The 23,891-nt window shown below is 39.0% G+C and overlaps 1 protein-coding gene across 6 annotated transcripts in view; it reads right to left on the minus strand.

Annotated features, from left to right (window-relative positions):
* Nucleotides 1-23,891, minus strand: part of macrod2 (mono-ADP ribosylhydrolase 2) — a 415,852-nt gene that overhangs the window by 384,213 nt on the left and 7,748 nt on the right. For all 6 annotated transcript variants that reach the window (XM_034897525.1, XM_034897522.1, XM_034897524.1 and 3 more), the window contains exon 3: nt 22,502-22,615. In XM_034897525.1, coding sequence (XP_034753416.1) covers nt 22,502-22,615 — 114 coding nt within the window. The remainder of the gene's footprint in view (nt 1-22,501; nt 22,616-23,891) is intronic.

Genomic DNA, 23,891 nt, shown 5'->3' on the forward strand with positions numbered 1-23,891 from the left:
ATAGTATTTTTTCACAACACCCCTCTCAATCCTAAGGGAAGGGATAGGGAAGCACCTTGATGATATCACTGATATTAAGTTTCAGAAAAGTCATTGCTCACCATGCGAGGGGCAGGGGATAGAGGTGGGTGAGAAGAGGCCGACTGGGCTGATAAGGATCTCTTTTGTCTCAGAGTGATGACCTGCACTGCCAGGTCATCATCCAGGCGAGCTAACTGGTGTGAGGTATTTTTCAACCTTGAAAGGTGTTGAGACATTGATGGGTAGTGTGGAGAGTGCTATTGAGTTACTGTGATGGGGAGGGCTGGGGTGCATGTTTGCTTGAAGGCCTGAGGCATTTGTAAGGCAATAATGAGCAGATCTCATCTTTCTCCCAGCGGTGCCTGGTCTGTATCACAGGCGTGTGACACCTGCCCTCTCACACCTGACTGAGACAACGGTTAAGGACTCATGTCGTCGTTCCAAATCTCAGCGCACACGCACACACACACACACACACACACCTAAAAGGTTTGCAATTCTTAATAATAGTGAAGTCTAAAAAAAGAAAAGAAAATAGAGATAAGCCCTAAAATGGAACCTTGGGCTAATGAAAGCAATTATAAGACTACAATGTCAAGCATGCGTATATACAGTACCTCTATATGCTTGCTGCTTTACTGTAATGCCATCAACCGATTAGTTGTGCTTTTTATTGGACCAGAATCCAATAATATAGGAATTGTAAAGACTCCACCTTCTTGGTCATCCATTCCAAGTCCCTGTAATAAAACCCTTTGCCAAAGTCATTTCAGTTGCTGCCTCTAGCAGCCAACTAATTGAGAAAACTGATGAGCCCTGTTAGCTTCCAAGTGAGCCCTTTTGTTCTACCTGCTTTCTAATTCCTTGCAAGTCTCCATATTTGTCCACTCAAAGCTAATTCAGCACTTCTCAAGCATAGAAGTTCCTGATGACCTCCCAGTGGTATGGTGAAAGATGTAGTGAAACCTTGTGATTTGGATAGAAGCTTGGCCCATCTCTTGTAACCTTACCAATTCCTTCATGGTTTTTAAGACAAAAAGGGCAATAGAGTGTGTGAGGCTTAATCGCTATAGTAAATTATGAAAATATCCTCTTCCATAACACCCTACTCAGGATTTTTTCACATTTTATTCATTGGTGTAAATTTAATGATTGTGTAACATAATTCTTTATAAAACACTGCCTTAAAAATCAGCTAATCATAAAAGAATTTCATTAGTTTGGATTGACAGTTTTGTCCCAAGGTTTGATCCGGTTTCTATTTTTCCACCCCAACAAGAAAACAGCTCAAGAACAAAATCTGCTTTCTTTTACCTTCAATTAGGATCGGCACTGAAGTCATACTGTGTCCCCTGGCAGAGGGCTCTGCCCATCCATCCTATGCGGAAGTTATTTACTGTGCAGCCAAAAACCTGGGGTATGGTATTGAGGCTTTATCAGTTTTTGGTGACATCTGCCCTCTCTGCCCTTCCTACTGAGAGGATCTGGGTACGCGATTGCCCAAGACTGAGTATCGATCTTGACTGGCATGACGTATGGTCTAACATTCCAGATGTATCAAGCAATCCAGACCATCAGCAGATTCACTACAATTTCATTCATAGGACATATCTCACCCCTGTGAAAATGCACCACAGAAACTAAACACTAAAAACCCAAAGGTACCTATCTTCAGTCAGTTCTGGAACAATATTGCATCCAAAATATCTGCCCCAATTAATGATACTGTACCTGTTACTGTCAATGTTTTGATTCTGAATGATCTGTCAGCCCTTCAGGCCTCTAAAACATGCCGTTTTTGCTGGACTTACAGCAGCCAAGAGAATGACTGCAACCCATTGGAAACCACTTCATGACTTTTCTATATGTACTTGGACCCTTTCCTTTCTGGATTTCTTGTATATGGAGCTCTCCACGGCTCGCATAGGTGGAGACCCGTGAAAAACTTTGGACACTTGGCACAGCGTCGCTGGATCTTTGATGTCCGTGCTGCAGATTTCTGCTTACGGCCTTCTCACTTCGGTCTGTGTGTGTGTGTGTGTGTGTGTTTGGTCTCTTTTGTTTTACGTTGGTCTCCCTGTCAATGCCTCTTATTTGTTTGTGTGTTTGTCTGTGTCTGTTTCTGTGGGTTTTGTTTGTGAGCTGCGGGTATCGTTCTTGCGGTTGTGTTTTTGTTGGGTCTCCCTCCTTCCTGTATTTCCTCTCTTTGTTTTGGTGTGGAATATTTAATCGCGAGGATTGTGGAAAAAGTGCACTGTGCCTTCTTTGGTGTTTGTGCAGGGTACGTTTCTATATGTTGTCATCTGGACCAATGGTTTGCACTTTTGTTTAGCTCTTTAAATAAAAAAAATTGATAACAAAAAGATATAACAAAATCTGCATATTTGACATGCAAAGTCAAAATAAAAGATTCCTCTTCTTCACACAAACCTCTGGCTATCCTTGAATTTAATCTAAAAACACCAACGTATTTGAGCACATCACCCTTTTAAAAGCAATGCTGCTTGTACACCTATATTGCTGCTCATCACTAGTAGATGCTAAGTGAAGTCAGTGAGGATTTACAGGGTTGATAAACACAATATGACTAGAAAGGCAGCAAGTCTCCCCTTCATGACCACATAAACAGTACATGAAGCATAACATTAAAAGTCCTGTGGGGAATGGAGCAGTCAGTAGACACCAGTAGGTATTTACTTGATCATTTTACTGTAGTGCTCTCACTTTAATTGCTGCCTGAATAATAAAGCACCAGAACGTTTCTCGTGGTCTCTGATCAATCTGACATATTGGCTAATGAAATAAAAGCCTCAACGTTCTCTTAAGCTTTGTTGCATCTCCTTTTGGGCTGTAAATAAAGGTTGGTGAAATGTGCAATGATAAACACTCATGAAGCCCTGTCTCATTTTACGGAGAGGCCATTATGGTACCATCCTGAGAGGTGCTTTCATTCTCTGACAGATTATTCTCATCTATAAAACATGCAGGTTACATCGAGGGGTTGCTGTAAACTGCTGGTTTGCTCATTTAGTAATGTCCAGGGAGTAAAGCTTTATCAGGTATTCATCTTCCGCCTCCTGGCCTCTTGCTGTGGCCCTGACTGAGAGGAAACTGCCTCATAGTCATACATGCACAAATAAATGGGTAACATCTCCTGTCACTTCACTGCTACTCCAACAAATGGTTTTATTAGCACTGCCACTGCTGTATACTGAATACGTTTTGCTGCCCATGCTCTGGAAGATTAAATAATGATGTCACTTTTTTCAGAAACTGTCAGATTTACCACCACGCTGCAGTCTGTTGAAGGATGGCCTGTATATTAAATGACAGCCTAAAGGCTGGTTATATAGCGAGTTGGTGAATATGATCCTAAGAAAACTGGGAGAAATCGCAAAAAAACTCAATTTGTTCTAGCCTATCTTTATTTGTAACATCCACTGTGCTCTTAGTTAGGCTAATTGTTAATTAATTCAAATGCAACTTTGCTCTATTCAGGTTGTCTGCTATACGTACCATGCCCATGGGTCTGTGGCTAATTGAAAAGGTACACAGCTTCAAATATACAGCCATCTATCCTGCCGTGTGCAATAACAATGCAATCAAAGTCTAAGTGCACAGAAGAATATGTTTCTCACTAATTGCAATTGAGTGCATATCCCTAATGAAGCCCAGACCTGACCCCAATGTTTACCTACGAGCACAACATTGTGTGTGCATGTGTGTTTCTTGGCCTCTCTGACTGTTGGTGTGATTTGCCAAAATATTCTTTTGTTTCAATTTTAGCATACATTTCAACCCACAAAGCTGTATCTTTACAAATGAAGCACACAGGTTTTCAATACCTCTCTAATTATCTGGTTGCAGGAAACAGGGAATGAGCCTGATGCCCAATGTTTGCACATGTAACTTTTCCCTCCTCAAACCTAACAACCGAGTATAAAACATATCTCACAAATTCAAACCACAAATTCATTCCACACACACACACACACACACACACACACACACACACACACACAGTTTTAACAACAAGAGTTACTGGAATCAACATCAACAACTTACAGATGACTCCTTTCACCATTGCATTTTCATAAAAAAAGATTTTTTTTAAAGATGAATGTTAGTGTTGTTGCAGGCACAGCAGCACAAACAGGTCTGTCTGACCATAACTGACAGAAGAAATCATGAATAAATGAGGGATATCAACTGAAATTGGATTGTGCTACAGCTTGCATTTAATGACATACAAGATAATTGCCTACACAATGAAAAGTAATTGAGCAGATTAAGGCAAAATCAACATCAGTAATACTGTCAATATTGTCAACAGAGCTGTTTGGAGTTTTGAGGAAATTCAATAATAATTCATTAGCAAAAGTTGAAGAAAAATAATCATTTACACATCCTTGTCCGTACTGTGTTGACATTACTTCTAACAGATAGTTGGAAAGCTAAATAATCTAATGTTGCACTTTTCAAACTATCACCTCTCCAAATGGAAGTTAAAAATACTACGTAAAGTTGATTAAATTCCATAGTCTATACTAGTAATATCTTGGCTTAGACTCAAAAAAGGAAATGGCAAAAAAGGAAGTGTTAACATCTAAATATGTTGACATACCACAGCAGACGGCTGTGATTGAGATGCCAGCTGGTGTTTAGAGTGAAAGCCTAAACCTAGTTTACCATAATGAAGCTCTCAGAGGGAGGCAATGCACTCCTCATTCCATTCTGCTTTGCTTGGCTTCTTAACACTTGCAAACCTGAAACATACACACATGGATTTTTGGGACAAACACAAGATCTCCCTGGTCGCTACTACACAGTGACACGGTATTTGCACAGCCTGAGAGAGCTCTGCTAAACAAATGATTGATGATTTGATGCCAACTTGCACGAGTCTAACACAACAACAACAACAACAAAATTTGCTTTGGGGTGCCATATTGTCTCATTAGGGTAAACTGAATTTTGTCCTTTCCCTGTTGGACATAGTTGGTTTATAGTTTGCTTTTTCTGAGATTGTCAAGAACTGTTCAAATAAGAACTTAAATTCAAATTTGCTTATTCGCCCTGAACAGTCATGGTAACAAGGTCACGTTCTGGTACACACAGGTGCAGGCAGAATACACGGTATGTATGTTGAATGTAATGTGGAACCAAGACACGTGTTCCACCCATAAACTTAACTGTCCTCCACTTTGACCGATGTCAGCCTGTCAGTACCACCGTGTATGACAGGGGAGCAGTGTGTGAAGATTTAAGGCCTCTGTCATTATCACGACACTTAAAACTCGATAACTGGGATAAGATGTATGTAACTGTACCACATTTTTAATTTCCGAATACTTCAGCTAGCATTTTCAGGTTTCTCATAAACAGAATAAGGGATTATCCAGGTCTCTGAAATTTGGGATATGGTGTTATCATACACAAACAGATCAAGAAATACTTAAATAACAGATAATAAAACAGGATAGTCATGTCCATGTAAACGCATTCTTTATCCAGGACAAGAAAAAAAATAAAAATAACTGGACTCCAATGGACGAAATAGAAAAGGTAAATGTTTTACCGTTTTGAATGTTCATTCAGTATTGGCCAAGGTGGACTCAAATATCAACAGACCTATTATGTGCCTGTGGTGTCCGCAGCTGTCCGTATAATCAAGCCTCAAGTCACTATCTATATATTACAGAAAGGTCTGTCTAACTGTTTGGGTTATGCGCATATCTCTCAAACCGTTGGTCCGATGGATTTCAAATTGCATGGTGTCTTGGTACGGGCATGAGTAAGTGGCAAGTTTGGCATTGTTTGGATTAGAAATCTCAGCTCACCCAGTAAGAGCGTTGGCCCCATTTGGCTGAGTCCTGCAGCGACCCGGGTTCTAATCATAGACAGTTAACGAAATGGACCAACATATCCCGTTGTTTTGGATGGAGACCAGTGAAGGACATTAGAAGCACTTTTCCGGTGATGGCTCAGCCTTCTGATAGCTGTGCCAAGAAAAATCTCAATCATTCCCAATCTTGCAGAGACGGAGAGCGTAGGTATATGTAAGGAGATAACATAGGCACAAGCTAATTATTGCTAAAATGCTAGTTAACATTAGTAATTAAACCTAAACAGCTAACGTAAGTCCAAACTGTCTGCGAGCTTACTCTGTACTACACGGTGATTCCTCTACTGTGCAACCGTAAGTTGCGTGGTTTTGACACAACTGTTAGCCTATTTTTTCAAAAACGTCTGCTACAGAGCCATAACGTGAGAAACAAGGTAATGGAGCCTTTTATACATTGTTGTGTTTTGTTACAAATAAACAATGGACAAAGAGACTCTTTAAACGCTTCAGATGTAAAGTTATTTGCAAAGAGATCGGTGGGGGATTTCTTGGTAGCATCAAAATGGCTCCATGGGAGCTACGCTTAGAGAGGAGAGACTTGCCCCCTTGGTTTTAATCCGTCCAGCGGCCCATTGCTGCGTGTCATCTCCCAACTCTCTCTCTCTCCCCCTTTCATACCTGTCAACTCTTGTAAAAAAGGTAAATAGCCCCCCCCCCCCCAAAAAAAAAAAAAAAAACTTTGGACTGTCTTTGAATAAACAAACAATTCACAAATTTCAGGATGTTTCAGAATCCCACACATGCAAACCACAAACAGACAAAAGGTGCAGACAGAGCACGATGCCACTTATAGGCATGGTATTTATCTTATTAAGCGAGACGTATCTGTATATGTGTTTGTGCGTGTTTGGAGGGAAGGTAACCTGCACATCAGCAGACGCCACATGCAGAACGCTTTAGAACAGCGGGGGGGCTCTTTTCCTGCTATTGTATTAATACATAACATGGCCTAATCTTGGAGATTATTCCTTTAGAGCGCTGGGAAATGCAAGAAAATCTTGAGTTGAACTGGGCAGATACAGTGGGGAGAACAATTGTTTGATACACTGCTGATTTTGCAGGTTTTCCTACTTACAAAGCATGTATAGGTCTGTATTTTTATTTTATTTTTAATCATAGGTACACTTCAACTGTGAGAGACGGAATATAAAACAAAAATCCAGAAAATTACATTGTTTGATTTTTAAATAATTAATTTGCATTTTCTTGCATAACATAAGTATTTGATACTTCAGAAAAGCAGAACTTAATATTTGGTACAGAAACCTTTGTTTGCAATTACAGAGATCATATGTTTCCTGTAGTTCTTGACCAGGTTTGCACACACTGCAGCAGGGATTTAGGCCCACTCCTCCATTCAGACCTTCTCCAGATCCTTCAGGTTTTGGGGCTGTCACTGGTCAATACAGACTTTCAGTACCCTCCAAAGATTTTCTATTGGGTTCAGGTCTGGAGACTGGCTAGGCCACTCCAGGACCTTGAGACGCTTCTTACGGAGCCACTCCTTAGTTGCCCTGGCTGTGTGTTTCGGGTTGTTGTCATGCTTGAAGACCCAGCCACAACCCATCTTCAATACTCTAACTAAGGGAAGGAGGTTGTTGGCCAAGATCTCACGATACATGGCCCCATCCATCCTGGCGAGTGGCGTTTAGGCCAAAAAGCTCTACTTTTGTCTCATCAGACCACATGACATTCTCCCATTCCTTCTTTGGCTCATCCAGATGGTTATTGGCAAACTTCATACGGGCCTGGACATGCGCTGGCTTGAGCAAGGGGACCTTGTGTGTGCTGCAGGATTCTAATCCATAACGGCGTAGTCTTTATTATGGTTTTTCCTCGAGACTTTGGTCCCAACTCTCTTCAGGTCATTGACCGGGTCCTGCATTGTAGTTCTGGGCTGATCCGTCACCTTCTTCATGAACATTGATGCCCCATGAGGTGAGCTCTTGCATGGAGCCCCAGACCGAGGGACATTGACCGTCATCTTGAACTTTTTCCATTTTCCAATAATTGCGCCAACAGTTTTTGCCTTCTCGCCAAGCTGCTTGCCAATTTGTCCTGCAGCCATTACCAGTGATGTCCATACACAGGTCTCTGGTCTTGGCCATTGTGGAGAGGTTGGAGTCTGAATCTGTGTGTGGACACGTGTCTTTTATACAGGTAACGAGTTCAAACAGGTGTAGATAATACAGGTGGAGAACAGGAGGGCTTCCTAAAGAAAAACTAACAGATCTGTGAGAGCCGGAATTCCTACTGGTTGGTAGGAAATCAAATACTTATGTCATGCAATAAAATGCTAATTATTTAAAAATCATACAATGTGATTTTTGATCCATTTTTTGACCTATGATAAACATTACAGACCTCTACATGCTTTGTAAGTAGGAAAACCTGCAAAATCGGCAGTGTATCAAATACTTGTTCTCCCCACTGTACATCAGTTTTAATCAGACTCACCTTGGGTCGAGTTAATTAAGTCACCAAAATACCCCCACAAATCAAATCCCCTGCTTCACCGTTAACCGTCAAGCCACTATACCTGTATGGAAATGAACACCTCTGCTGAAATGTCAAATTCGTTAACACAAGACCTCTCTCTCGGTCCAATGTCTAATAACTCCACATTGTCAATTTGATATTACATTCTGAATCTGCAGCGTTCTCTGTCAAGTAAATACATTAGTACAATGTCTTCCTCTGATGTAAAACTAGCCCACAAGTAGGCCTGCACGATTTTCTGACACGATTGTTTTGAGGATGAAATAACAAAACTAATTGGCAACACTGAACATAGATTTTTCTTTGGCACTTGTAACACAATGCACATCACCACAAGCCTGTAAACATAAAGACGTCAATAAAGAGAAGGGAAAGCATTAAAACCTATTTTTAAATGTTTAAAACTCACTGGATAAAGTTTGTGATGCAGTTGGCTCATAAAATTAAATGAGAATCAAAGTCATTAAAAAAAAACTTTAATAAATCAAAGATATTTAAAAATTAAAATGGTGAACACTGTGAATCAAGATAGCGATTTTATAATGATTAATCGTGCAGGCCAACCTACAAGTCAGTAGTAGGTTATACAGTGGAGTTGCATTTAAATGGTTTGGGGTCCTTCTGAAAGTCATTTTGGGGTATTTTTGGTTTTGAATTCTACAAGCAACAATACCACAGGCCAAGTAAGCGTCCGTTCTAAACAGAAACATTTTCAATGGGCACTGAACTTTTTTCTTAAATGGTATAAACAAGTGCTTACGAGTGGTTTCAATCATTTTTTCTGCTGTTAGTCAGCTCTATTTAAGTTAGGCATTATTTTGCTTCTTTGCTTACAATGTTTGATGTGTGCCTTTAAGAGTCGATAAATTAATATTTCATAGAAATAGAAGCATCTGTTCTAAATGCACTCAAACTTGAGGTGCTGGTTGTGGGCCTATTTAGAGATGAGATTAATCAAACACTAAGCTACAATTACCTTTTAGTATTACCAGTATTTTGACCACACTGTCTTTCTCTAGTAAAATTTTGCTTTATTTTAGATTCCCCTTTCAACACACCCTGCTTACAAATGATAAATGGACGAAGCATCACCGAGGACAAAATCATCATTGAAAATAGGGCCTGAACTTCTGCTTCCCCATTCATCTGCTGGCCTGTGCTGACATCATTAATTTCAGCAGTCTAGGCAGCATTAATTGGCCCACAGTTAATTGAGTTGTATTCTAAATGGAAATCACTGTAACGGTTCTCAGGACTTTACTGCGTTAACATACTTGTGGCACAGTGTAATGTAAAACACACACAGACAATTAGACAATGTCAGCGTCACCCTGCCAATTTTGCAGCAAAATCAAATGATTTATCTGATTTATCAAGTGATTTATCTGTTCACTTACGTTATACAAACTAACTCAAAGTCAAGAAAGCCATGGTTCATTCACACTAAGTTACTACAGTACTTTAATAGGTACATCTACCTACCAACAATGTGTCACAGAGGTGCTGATTGAACTCTATGGCTGCTTTTTAGCTATGTAGTTAGTAGTGATGTTTGTACTATAGTAAGAAGTGCTTGCATTGTTTTGTGCACACCCATTTACATGTATTATCGGACATATTGAATATAATTCAATCAAATAAAAAAAACTTAGTGCTTAAGCCTACAATAAGAAGCAAAAACCTGCTCTCAAATTGTGATGACTCCATTACTCCAGTACTGTGTATTTCTGTAATGTTTGAGCTAAAAGTGCAGTCAAGTTTAATAATACCTCCTTAATATGTTTATTGCCCTGTTACTATGTGCAATGCCTTGCATCAGATGGTGAGCTTTGAAAAGTTATTTTGCTAAACACATAATAGGTAGGACGTTTTGCTCTGTATTATTTCAGCGGATATATTTAAATTTGCAATTCATGAGTAATAAAAATCCAGTTTGATGACAATTTGTGAGATTAACAAAAGCTAAAGTTGGTAGTGAGATGAAGTAATTGCTTTGTGCCAAAAATACATGAAATTGTGCTCTAAAGTTTATGAAATATTCTCCTTCATTTTAAATTTAAAAAATGAAGCTGTTCAAAACTGTGTTTTTAATAACAGTTAGAACACTGAACGCAATGCTTCATAATTAATTCTATCCTCTCATACAGGATGTCTATTAATGCACCCTGCAACTCCACTGAGCGACAGTTGTCTATCTACAGGCCAAAAGCTTTCCAAGCCTTTGGTCGTACAGTGTGGAGCTACCTTGTTCTGTCCTTTCCACCACTCATCACAACACCCACTACGACATAATAAACACACCTATATCAGCTGTAATGTGATGCATTTCATCAACAACGCAGTACAGCCCCTGGGGGACTGTGGTGGCTGACGGATAGCCATGTGGTGCCCGATTATCCAGGAAACATGGGACATTAAATCTGTTGAGAGTACACAACATCCTCTTCAAAGTCTCATGCCTCCCCTTACATCCTCCAATCTCTCTTTCTTACTATTCTGTCCCCTCACCTTTTCAAAGTATACAGTGTCTCTGCACCTGGTCTTCACATTGGTTTAGGTGGCCCAACCCATGTCAATTAAATTTTTTATAAACACAAAGACTAGATTGGTCTTATTTACTCTACCTTTTCCTCTTCTACATTTATCCACAGCAAATTGCATTCTTAAAAATCACTCAACACCTGCTAATGGCAGGAGGATGAAGGATAGCTTCCTTAGTGCTCATATCAAAGAAGGTACTGTGTGGAAGCTGCTTCGGAGCAGACTATTTACAACAGCCTGAGTTCCAGCCACTTGAGATATAATTAGCTTCACCATCACACTGAAGCACAACACAATAACGCGGTAACCCAGATTTAGCTTTAGTACAGGGAAATTTCATTGCTCTGCAGAAAATGTAATATGTCTTATTTTATCGGTGTACGTATTGTACGTTTTATTTATTTTATGGCATTCAATTCTTAACCTTATCTATCTTCATTCTACTCATATTTACTGCTTTTTCCATAATTTCATGTGCTACTATTGTGCTGTGTTGTCCTGGTAGGGGGTTGCTTTGGTTCTTTGTTGAGGGAGTTTCTTGACCTGTGTCTACACACTGCAGACAGAAAACACTAATGCCACACACTGTATAGGGAATTCTGTTCTAAGAATTCAGTCACAAAGACTGCAAAGTCTTCGTCTTATTGGGAACCTTAATCTGCTCCGTTTGTACATGGGGGGTGGGGGGACGACCAAGATTCTATTAAAGAGATTAAATTGTTTCCATAGCCAACGGAAGCATCAAAGGCCAACCAAATTGCAGCCCCTTACTTGAGTTGGTTTCACTAAAGTCACTTATTTGTCCATTTCATCATGCTAATGGCAGAAGCTATCATCCCATTATAGCTCCACAGCTGAGCGAGGTTAAACAAATGCAGTTTGTTTGAGGTCACACTACTTTTAAGTCAGGTCTCACTGCTCTCCCCCTGTACATCACAACAAATCATCAGCTTGTCTATAACTACTCTATGTAAGCAACCCTCTGAACCCTGCTGCATTAAACACCTCTTTACTCACTGGCACTCAAGGCATTTTCTGTCTGCTCTGGTTCTACTCTCATCAAAAACTCCCTCCCATGCAGCACTGAAAGCACAATGAAAACAGATCACATCTAACATTTTGGGTCAACCTAAAATTGCTTTGTTCTTCAGAACGAAATGTCAAGCATATGACTGAATGTCCCCAGCATGCAGGCCTTTTTACCCTAACAACTATCTTAAATAACCAACTCCGAATGCAGTCTGAAACAAACAGTGTTCCTTTAGTTGTTGTTTTTGAGTTTTTTGGGGATTTACCGTTTATTATAGTAACAGATAATAGACATGACAGGGGGAGAGAAATGGGGGGATGACACACGCCCAAATGGGTTCTGCTTTTGGAAAACTGATGGAGTTCATTAGAAATCATTGATTACAGGGTAGTAACACCAAACACTGACTTGTAAGCTGTATGACCTTTCAAAATAAAAACTCCATCATGCCTAATAGACTCATATCTCCCACACATTTGACAAAAAGCTTATCATTTATCGTAGCCAACAGAATTTTCAGTTATTTCTATAACCATTCCGCTGGACGAAGGTCTTTGTCTATAATGAGTCCAGTCCACATTCCCTAAGCCCAACAGTAGCCACACAATCACTTGTGTCAACAAAAGGGAAATCCATTTCATCAGGACGTCCACTTGGTGCTTCATTACCATACACAAGGGCAACAACTGTGCAGCCTCGTAGCCCTTGAGAGCTGCTGCTGATTGCTGAGTGTATTGTCATTATTTCTGTACAATAGACAGAGCATGTTCAATTAAAATATTATCACAGGTCAGTTTATCACAATGACATATTGCATCATACCAGTTCTCAGACACCATAACATGCATGTTTTGATGCGCGTTATGGTACAGGCAATCCATTCTCTAACACATCTTCATCTCTGCCATTATTGTGGAACTTTATTGGACATGATTGACAATTGTTCAGTTCCTGTATACATGTACTTATGAAAACCACTAACTGTTAGCATGTTTTCCTTGGGACGAGCTCTATTCTATTAGTGAGCATTTAGCAGTGTTCTTTAAAAAAAGGTCGGGGCCATTACAGCTAAGAGCTTTTTGTTATTGTCAACTAGCTGATTATTTCCCAAAAACAAAATCTTCTCACATTTATAGTGTTTTTGCAAGATTTAAAAAGTTTGGATTTATACCATATTGGTTTTAATCTAGGAAACGCTGCGGTTATAAACTAGGTTATTTATAGGAAATGGAAAAGGTCTCTCTAATAGTACCTTAAGGTGATTTTCTAGAATAATTTGTGTGTTTTGTTAATTTGGCACTGCTACTTTTGCTATGAAATATAATTTAGGTGTAACTACTTCTCCGGGAAAACAGGTTTCACATTTTAACAGGTCAGTGATGGCTGTCCGACATCATATTGTGTCAAGCAGCAGACACCTACAATATGTCAAGTTTAATGTTTATTCTAAGTTCGTGTTCAAAAATTGCTACATTGCAGGCACCCAGATAGCTCAGTTGGTAGAGCGGGTGCCCATGTATAGAGGTTTACGCCCGGGTTCGAATCCGGCCTGCGGCCCTTTGCTGCATGTCACTCCCCCTCTCTCTCCCCTTTCACATCCTCAACTGTCCTATCAAATAAAGGCCTAAAATGCCCCAAAAAATTATCTTAAAAAAAAAAACAGAAAACAGTATATGTAACAATATACTGTATATGAGTTTTAATATATTGTATGAAGGATATGAAATGGATCACCCTGTAAGATTAAGACAATGAGAAAAATACTGCAAATATCCACACACACACACATTCTTGTGAAAAAAATGCTTTCCAGTGGTGCCGGTTCTAGTTGTTATAAAAAGTGTTCAATTTGTCCTTTTCCTGATTCTGTAAAAAAAGATTTAGTTTACATTTAGCCGTTTAAGGTGAACATTTGCAAAATATCTGCCTATGAAAAGCATGGAAGTAGGAACTGACACAAGCCAGCCTACAGTTGACAGCTGATAACCTATGCTCTTTGTAATCCCTGTGAGGTATTATGCTTTACAATTTAAATATTAACTGCAACACAAAAAATAATGTTGCAAAGCAATTTTGCTAAATTGTAGATTTATGAGACAGATGAATAATGGATTTGAGAAAATACAACATTTCCATGATTCTTTCAAGTTCACCACATGAACTAAAGGCTTCTAAGCATCATGATTGTTGTTACAGACACTGCAGAAATGTAAAATGGCATCTTCTTAGTGTTCGCTTTCTAATCGCTTACTTAGAAGCAAACCTTCACCTTAGATGGACTTGTGAATAATAAACTTCAAGAAATCTAACCTTTTAACTTTAGGAGAGACACATTAGTTGCTTTAAAATGCATTAAAAATGACCATGAGCGCTTCTATTATAAACACGGCCCCTGGTTCCTCAGCTTTGAGAGAAACATGTACATGCTCACAAACATTGAATGAACTGCCCTGGGTGTTAGGAATTGTATTCTAATTTAAAACTACTCCGTAAACATCATAGTCCTCCATTTGAGTTGCTTAGAGGCCCTCTTATATGGAGTGATGTTTTCTGTTTAGCAAACAGAGACATAGTGGAGAGGACACAATTTCATATCAACATTAAGTGCTGATGTTCTAGGTGGAATTTTGAGACTTAGTCACAGTAACGCTGCTTTAGATTATTTTATTTCTGCTACAGGACAACTCCATATTCTGGAAACCATGGAATTCTTTAAACCACTGCATTCCCTCTGAGGAAACAATGATGGCCTAGCTAAAGCAAACAATTAGCAAATGGAGTTTCTGGTGAAACAAAATAACATCCCTCAAAGAAAATATCCTCACCAAAATGTGTGTTTTATTCCTTTACTTGTGAAATTATGTTGCTCATTTCCTGCACCATTACCTAATCATTATGCATAGGAAGCCATTATAGAAAATCTTGCCACAGCAAGCCTATAACCAAGTAGCTCATCAGTATTTCTGCAAAGGTGCACACTTCTCTGGGCTCTCTGTGTACATGGCTTGCATTGTTTTGTTTCCGCAAAGGTTTACAATATTTGCAAGAAGGGAGACTGTAACTCAAACTAAAATGAGAAAACAGAGAAAAACATGAGGAGAATAGTAGTAGCGAGAATTAATGGTTGTTCATGGAGGGGTATTGTGAAGACCAGTAAATCGCCTGCTGACGATCGTGCAGTAGGGCACACTGCCTGGGGATTGTGCAGAGAAACAGTCAGCAGTCCGGGGTCGATTTCTCCAACCCTCTCTTTTTCACTCAGCCAGTAAAGAGCTAGTCTCAAGCAGCATCTCCCCACATTCCCTTACAGGATAGGATAAAGAGCTTACTCCCTCTTTTGTCCATACAACTACACACACGCCTTATCTCCACATCTTCACCACAGCTTTAAAAAAACAAAAAGAACAAGAAAAAAAGAAAAGAAAAAAAGACATGCACCGCCATGCTCTCACTTCTTTTCTGCTAGTATAGTGCAACATCTGGAACTTTACCTGAGCTCCAAAATCAGAATCTCGGTTTAATTTTTTGTTTGAAAAATGTGTTTCAATTACCAAAAACAGCACAATATTGGACATTTCACTGGGCTATTGGAGAAACAGATGCTAAAAATCTGTAGGATGGAATTTCCAGTTGTCACCTCAAACAGTTATAAAGAAACATCTGTGAAGGGGAAGCAGAAAGAGTATTTATCCATCTGAAATGCAGCACCAGCTCAGTCTCAAACTTACTCTGCTATCAGAGATGTCCAGGATACTTAGGTGGAGCCAGAGTGCCCCCTACAGGTTAACAGATACAGAAGCTTTAGTAGCCCCTCACCTATTCATCTCTTGGTCCGCCTGCCATGTCGTCTGTTAAATGAAACAGTTACCTGGTTTATACTGCTACAAAACATTGTTTGCATCTGCTTTGGAGGATTGCACCGTTATCACACAGACTTAAACACAGAAAGCATTACTGCATGTTGTCCTGTTTTTGTAAACTCAATCCTTAAACCACTAAAATTACCTCATAAAATAAAATTACTACATACATATTTGTTTTTTACTACTTATTTTCCTTTCCATGTTTTTTAAATGACCTTTACAGTAAGTACTTTTATTTATTTATTTTAAGTTCCTCAACTTGTGTGAGACAAAGGAAAAGAGAAACAGAAGGTGGCATGAGACTCAATCTCTGTTTTCTCGTCTGAATACCATTACTCACAGGCCTGATGGATGAGACTTGGCGTGTTTGCAGTATAAGGAAGGGGTTTTGAAAGGTTTGTTTCAGGACAGGGAGGGCGGTAGCTTAACAGAGGCGAAAAGTAGGGGCTAAGAAGAAAAAACAGGGGTGCAAAAAGCAACTTTCTGACCTTAACATCGATGACTTAAGTACTCTGTCCACCTGGGAGACAAGCGAGGACCTAAAGGACGGCCCTCTTCATAAGCACTGCCAACTGTCACAAAGTCAGTTTCATTTGTGTAGGGGTCTTTGGGGTTTGTGTACCGGGAGAGGGAATAAATTGAGCTCAAGTCGGAAAGTAGAAGCTCACCAGCTGGTTTGTCACCTCAGTTCACATTTACACCCTGATGACATGGAAAACCCGGGCCTTGTGCTGTATCTCTCTCAGAGTTGATACTATTAACTGGACCTGTTAGTGCAGGACCCAACCGACCCACTAACGGAGTCATTTCACTGTTCAATAGAGCAGCAAAATCTCTCAGCCAGGGGCATTGATTTTCATTCTTGGTGTGACCGTGCAACAATCACAAGTTTGCTCACAAAGTTACCAGTTTTCTGCCATGGCCTCATATGTAGTGTGTATGAGTGTGTGTACTTTCATGTATATGCAACTGGCACCAGATTGAAAGAACAGTGAGAGAATAAGAGACCCCTGAATTGCAGTCATACGGCTGGGAGCATGGCTACATCACTCAAGGAGGTTATGGCACATGGTGTGAATCTGCAGAGAGACTGATAGACCCATCGAGCCAGACTCTCCAGGGGCTGAGTGTGTTGTGCAGCACATCCATGGCCTGACAGAAAATCTAATGAAGAGTCTACATTGACAAGATCCCCAAACAGTAAGAAGCAAAACGAAAAGCCATAGGCTTTATGAATCCCTAAGGGAAATGGAAAAGTAAAATCTATTTTGACATCATTCTTTGGCATGTCATGCCACAGTTTAGTGTTAGTCTGTATGGGTGTATTGTTAAGCAAATCTATTCCATAACAGCTCAAATATGTCCCCAACAGTAATGTAAAGGTACTTTATTGTCACATACAGGTAGCAAAATGTATTCTCTGCATTTAACCCATCCCTCAATGGAGCCGTGGGCAGCCATTTACAGAGCCCGGGGACAAACTCCAAAGCTGAGCCAGTGCCTTGATCAAGGGCACTGACTGGAGAACCTAGTACACGTATTTTGTTGGTGGGGAAAACCGAGGCCATAGGAAACCGACGCAAACATGGGGAGAACATACAAGCTCCACACAATAAGCCCGGAACGACCTGGATTTAAACCCAGAACCTTCTTGCTTTTAGAAAGATGCGGTAAAATAAGGATTTGGACAGCAAATCAACTTCTGAAGAGATTATTAGCTTTCACAAAATAGAAAAAGGTAAATATGGTGTCATATATCACAACTAGACCTTTAAAAGCCCCCTAAAATCGGTAAAAAGGGAAAAGGGAATAGTCCGTCTTTTCAGAGTCTATCTATAGACAAAGAGCTCGGCCGGTAAATAATAATGCCACATCTACATTTCATTCTGGAAAGCTGTGCTTTGCAGGCTAAAATATTACCAGAGCACTCAAAAAGTCCTTCCCTAACAAATAAGGCAGTACTTTCCATTAAGGCTTGTGTCTCAGAGAAAAAATGTAATATTCCCTGGACATTACACATCATTATCCTGCACTGAACCACAACCACCAGGTACGTCCCTGACCCTCTACATGTTCCCTTGCGATGACCACAGAATAACATTGCATTCTATTCCGTAGGTTTGTGTACTGTACATTATGCATGAATGACCATGAAGGTAAACAATGCTGCCTGTGTGCCAAGCAGCCCCACAAGCAAACAATATTGAAATGGACTGCATATCAAAGCTCTAATAAAAGTCAATCTTCACTGGATCATGGTATTCTGCCCTCCAAGAGTTCCTGCTCTTATCAAACCTGTGATGACTGCAGGACGAGCCGCTTCATACAACTGAATACCAATTGCCTTTCTCGCACTCATCTCCAGGTTCTTTATAGCGTTCATAACCAGATTCCCTGTGCACACTAAATTGGCTCCTGTAAAAAATGACCTAATACCAAAAGATGGGAAAGGTTTACAGCGGGTAATGGATTAGGAGTCAACACCTGTGCATAATTACCACAGTCATCATGATAAGAGAAGTCCTCTCCACTTCGCACCGCTATCTTCATGACCTCATTCTGATCTGAGAGGGATGGTGACACTTGCATGAACTCCATTCACAAAGACAAGGAGAAAAATGAAAGACATGATCTTGTGTTTGCAATGTAAAAGGTAAGTTTAGTTTTATTGCCCTTTTAACTTTTAGTGAAACCTGAAAAAAGCCAAAAAACGTGTTGTGCTTTCCTTTTGCGCTTTGTTATGTTTTCATTTGAATGGACTTAAACTAAGTGTAGTGCCTGTGATAAGGGTTAGCCCTAAAGGAAAGAAACAATACTTTAATTATTTTTTTTGTTGAAGTCTCTGCAATTAGTGTACTTTAATTTTATTTATCTGCAACAATATGTTGTATAATTACAGTTTTGAACAATACATCTCAAAACTACACACGTTTATTTCTCTTCAAAAAAAAAATATGGTCTATGTAATGGGGTATATGTAAACTGCTCTGAAGTGGTTCCATTATAATTTATATATTGTGAGATATTTCGTTATCGCAAGAGACAAGATATTGTATATCACAGTATGGATTTTAGGCCACATCGTCCATCCCTATACTACAACTATTATACAAAAGAGGAAAAGTCATCTGTGCAAAACAGAAAGTCCCAAACTCAGGGAATCAATACCAAGGGCAAAACAGTCTGCACTCCTAAAATGCAATCTAGACCGTTTCATCCTTTAAAAAAAAAGAAAGAGGGCTACAGGGAGAATGAGTAAGGCTCTAACAACATTTTATGCAGAGTGGAGGCAGACCATTTCAGGCTCATTCTAGAGGAGGTTGATTTGGACCATCTGCCAGGGATGGATGTTGCTGCAGTCCAAACCACCTTGTCATGTATGGCCATCCTGTCCTCCACCCCTGCAGTTCACCAATTGTTACTAAAGCCCTTCCTGTCCTGCACTCTCCAGGCTCTCACCCAGGTGACAGTTTGAGCACCTTCTGCCCAACCTCCAGCCAAACAGAATTAAGGAAGAATTTAAAAACTCAATGAGCCTAATAATTAAACTTTAATGGAGGCCATAAAGCAACTTGACACCCTGTAAAAGCTTTAGCCAGCCACCATAACAGCTGTTCCACGCTGGCCTGTGTCCCCTAAAATTATAGGCGCTTCTCCTTTGCAAACAACATATTGATGTTGTCATGACAACATATTGTTGCCATGACAACATATTGTTGCCCAAATTATCTGCATTTGGCTAATAAAATATATTCAAAAGGTTATGTGATAATATAAAAACAACATGTCCGCTACACACAAGCTAGAAACACTGCAGCTTTACTTCCTGAACAGCTGACATGTTGGAGTCATTGTTAATTCACATGAGCTACATTCAAAAAACAGAATGTTTATTAGGGATGCACAATTCAGAAAATTTGACGATTTGATACAAATTTTAAGACTCAAGATTCAAATCAATTTGATTCAAAAACAATTCTCAATTAAAAAAACAATTCACAGTATGTAAATGTAGTTATTTTTCCATGTGATAGTATACATGCCATATAAAAAAATTGGAATTCTATAAATTCATTTTTAATCTGTAGAGCTTGAATCGCGATACAAATGTGAATCAATTTTATTCACAGCCCTAATGCTTGTGCAGTCTTCTTTGTGGTCAAATTATTATTATTCAAACAGTGAAACAAAAGTGCAAAACATTGGTCCAGATGACAACATCCAGAAAAGTCACACACGCACGCACTGCACTTTTTCCACGATCCTTCCTTGCAATCAAATGTTTCACACAAAAACAAAAAAGAAATACAGGAAGGAGGGAGACACAATTCACAAACAAATAAGAGGCATTGACAGGGAGACAGACATAAAACAAAAGGACGCACGCACACGCACGCACTCACCACGTGTCTTAAGTCTTTCCCGGGGCTCCATGCATGTGAGCCTGCTCCTGTGGTTGTACTTCAATTCATGTCCACCGTACACACAAAAATATATAATAAGTAGCCTAAATATGTTAAGAGTGGAAAAGCTACGTTTCCATTCATTCTACACAACAACCTTCACAGTTATCTACAATTTCAGTAGTATACCTTCACTTATTGTTTGACTCGTGGGAAAAGATTGAGGTGAACACTTTGCTGTCTATGAAGTGTGAGACTTTTTCAGCACAGTCTACTTGTACCAACACTAAACGTAAAATAGCCAGAGACATTGGAAATATTGCAGGCTAGAGATTAGAAGCAGTGAATAGATTAATGTCCAAAAGTTAAGCAAACTATCCAAAAGATCCGATTAAACTATGTTAGCTAACAGCCGCAATGTTTGTTTACATATTGTTCAGAACTGTGTTACTTGTTATTTGGATAAGGGTCGTTACAGCCGTAGCCAGTCCATATTATTCCACTAATAAATATAATGTCATACAGTAAAATCACAGTATTTTGTTACCAATGAAAAAAGAATCTGGTCTGGAATAATTGTCACATTAAAATTTAATTTCACAACATACTACTGTTTTTAGCAGAGTTGTCATAGATGGTGAACAAAACTGTGCAGCAAAGTCTACCGCTATATGTTCTTATCAATCCAACCACCTGTACAAAGACAACTGGCCCTGCAGTATGAATGGAGACATTGTGGAAATTATAAAAGGCTTCAGCAATTCCTTGAACCTTTCAGACTGTCTATCAGCCTGCTAAACAGAATGAATTACCTCCTGGCCAACATGTAGCTCAATCAGAGACTGGATGTCTGGCAGCATTAACTGCTGCGGTAAACTGCCCGCCTTTGCTAGAACAATATTCAACAGTTGAAAACAAATACCCGCAATGCTCTCTCCAGAACCTCCATATCCATTCTCATATGCCCTATTTTTCAAGTCACTTAGTAACCTAGTTTGTTAACACTTATTTAAGATATTGACTGTAAAGAACATAGAATGGCAACAAAATGGGGTATATGTTCAATCAAATGTCAGTCCATCCTATAACAGGAATATAACACCATGTGTACTCAATGATTCTTATCATGAGTTAAATATAAATTCAGACATATTTATCCATAAAGATCTTAGATACAACTAAATAGAATACAACAATATAATTCATACATGTAGCAGTTATTACAAAAATCAGAAATGCATAATATTAGCTACAAGTGCTACCTTTGTAAAGGACAAAATCTTAAAGAATGACAATTGCCATGACATTTAGGTGTGTGTCAGGTGTTTGTGTACTAAATTGCATATTTTTTTAACATCATGCTGACAATGATTCAGAATGTCATGTCAACTTATCCTCAACAGGAAAGGAATTTACATAATAGATTAAATTCAATTCATTAGCCCTATCCAACAAAGCAGTCTGTTTTTCACATCTATTAATCTTGCATAAATTATAGAGTTTTCATCTCACTCAAGACGCACACTGCTTAGTAGACTGTAGTGTGTAAATACTGCAGCATGAGGAAGGAAGAGTTATGAAACAACTGCAGTAAGCTAAAGTAGACCATGTTTAATCTATTGCTACTATACAGATATGGTGTGGGAATTTCAAGTCTATAGCTGCAAAATGGTACTGCGCATCAGCTGCAGACGCAACAGGTAAAGCAATCTTTTAGTGCCACTGACTATTTGTGTGTAGGTTGTGAGCAGAGTAGACTGCAGAAAATTACATAACAGTAGGACAAATCTGTGAGAATTGGCATTTCTGCTTACCCTCTTTGATTCTCCAACCTTTTTTACTCACCGTTACAAATCACTACCTAATAGCAGCATTAGATATGTGACCACTCATCATTACAGCACACACAAGCCACATCTTTGATGATGAAAGATGCACAAATGAGATTAATATAACTGCCAATCAAATCAAAAATAAATTCAGTCATTAACCTTGTGTTTAACTGGCAGGAGAAAGAACTGCAATTTGAGTAATAAAAGTCATTTCAGCCCATGAGAAGTCAGACCAACAAGAGCAGATGTCCAGCTTAACATTTGACTCAAATCACACTCATCACTTGTGTAATGCCTCGAGAACCAGCACTTTCAGAGTCTTAACAGTAGAGGGCAGTCAAGGACTATTTTATAGCCGAGCTGCCTTCAAGCAGAAAACAAAAAAAGGTCAAAGGGCAGATCCTTACCAGCATTGACTATGACATCCACCTCCAAGACGGTAATATCTCCTTTGTAGAGAGATACTTTATCGCTCAGCCCTCCTCCACCCACCAGCTTCTTCCCTTCTTCTTTGTCATTGGCTGAAATAAAAATAAATAGAATTCAAAAAAAGATTACTATTTAATTATAATATTCATATTAAAATATTACATCACTCAATAAATACATACATACATAATCTGTTCCTTTGAATATCACAAAGTAGGTTAATGCATGGTTCTCAAATGTATTTCAAAAGACAAAATCTAAAAATGTGACTATGTTTGAGAAATAATAATAATAATAATACATTTTATTTATAATGACCTTTACATTTCACAAGGAGATCTCAAAGGGCTAAAATACAACTTAATTCATCCATTACTCCAGTTTCCTATATAGCATTACTTCATATAAATTAATTTAAAATACAATACCAAATGGACAATACTATATGTACTGTGGTATCAAGATTCCAGATAGTGTTTTCACATGGATACAGTGAATTTGAAATCCGAATTTGCATGCTTCTAAGTAGGCATCCTTTCATATTGTAAAAAAAGAATCTAAAATGTGTGATGCATCTGGTGGAAATTTCTATTAACTATTCTGTGGATAACAAGCCAGGGTTAGGGTTAGGGTTAGGGTTAAGTTTAGCCATGACTAATTTGTAAAGTCTATCTCCTTTTCGAGTGGAGCCAAGCAATGGTAATAACCAAAGAGCTGTGAATCAGCAGTTACACTGGTTCTTATGGACAATACATCCGGTCAGAGTCTCCCAAATTGTCATAAAAAGTTATTATGCCTTGTTTAATTTAATGTAGAGAAAAATACCACAGCGGATGTGTGCATACCACAAAATACTCGTAAACAAGTTGCTATTCTACCTTACTTCACTGAACATCAATTGTAGTCTATGGAGGTTGTATATCAGTGTCAGATGAACTGCCACCACCATAAACTGTATGTTTTGAATACCTTTTTGCTGGCATACATTGTATAACCCCTTATTTCTTTCTATACATGACCTCCCTTTAACATTAGGTACCCATCAGAGTACTCATTTTCCATTTAAAGCCAATTACACGGACAACTTTACATAAGTCTTTCAATAATTTCTCACTTATTAGTAACTTAAATGTTATCTTTATTTTTATTGAAACATGTTATTTAAAAAGGCAGAGAAGTGTAAATATCCTGCAGAATATCATGCCAAAAAAAATGCTGCTACTTGCAATCCAGTTTTCTGAATCAAACTGAGATTTGCTTTTGTTTAAAGGTCACATGACATGGTGCTCTTTGGATGCTTTTATATAGACCTTAGTGGTCTGCTAATACTGTACAGTGGAGCTTGAATGTTTGGGCATCCTAGGTAAA

Source organism: Etheostoma cragini, chromosome 17 (assembly GCF_013103735.1).
Source record: "Etheostoma cragini isolate CJK2018 chromosome 17, CSU_Ecrag_1.0, whole genome shotgun sequence".
NCBI lineage: Eukaryota > Metazoa > Chordata > Actinopteri > Perciformes > Percidae > Etheostoma > Etheostoma cragini.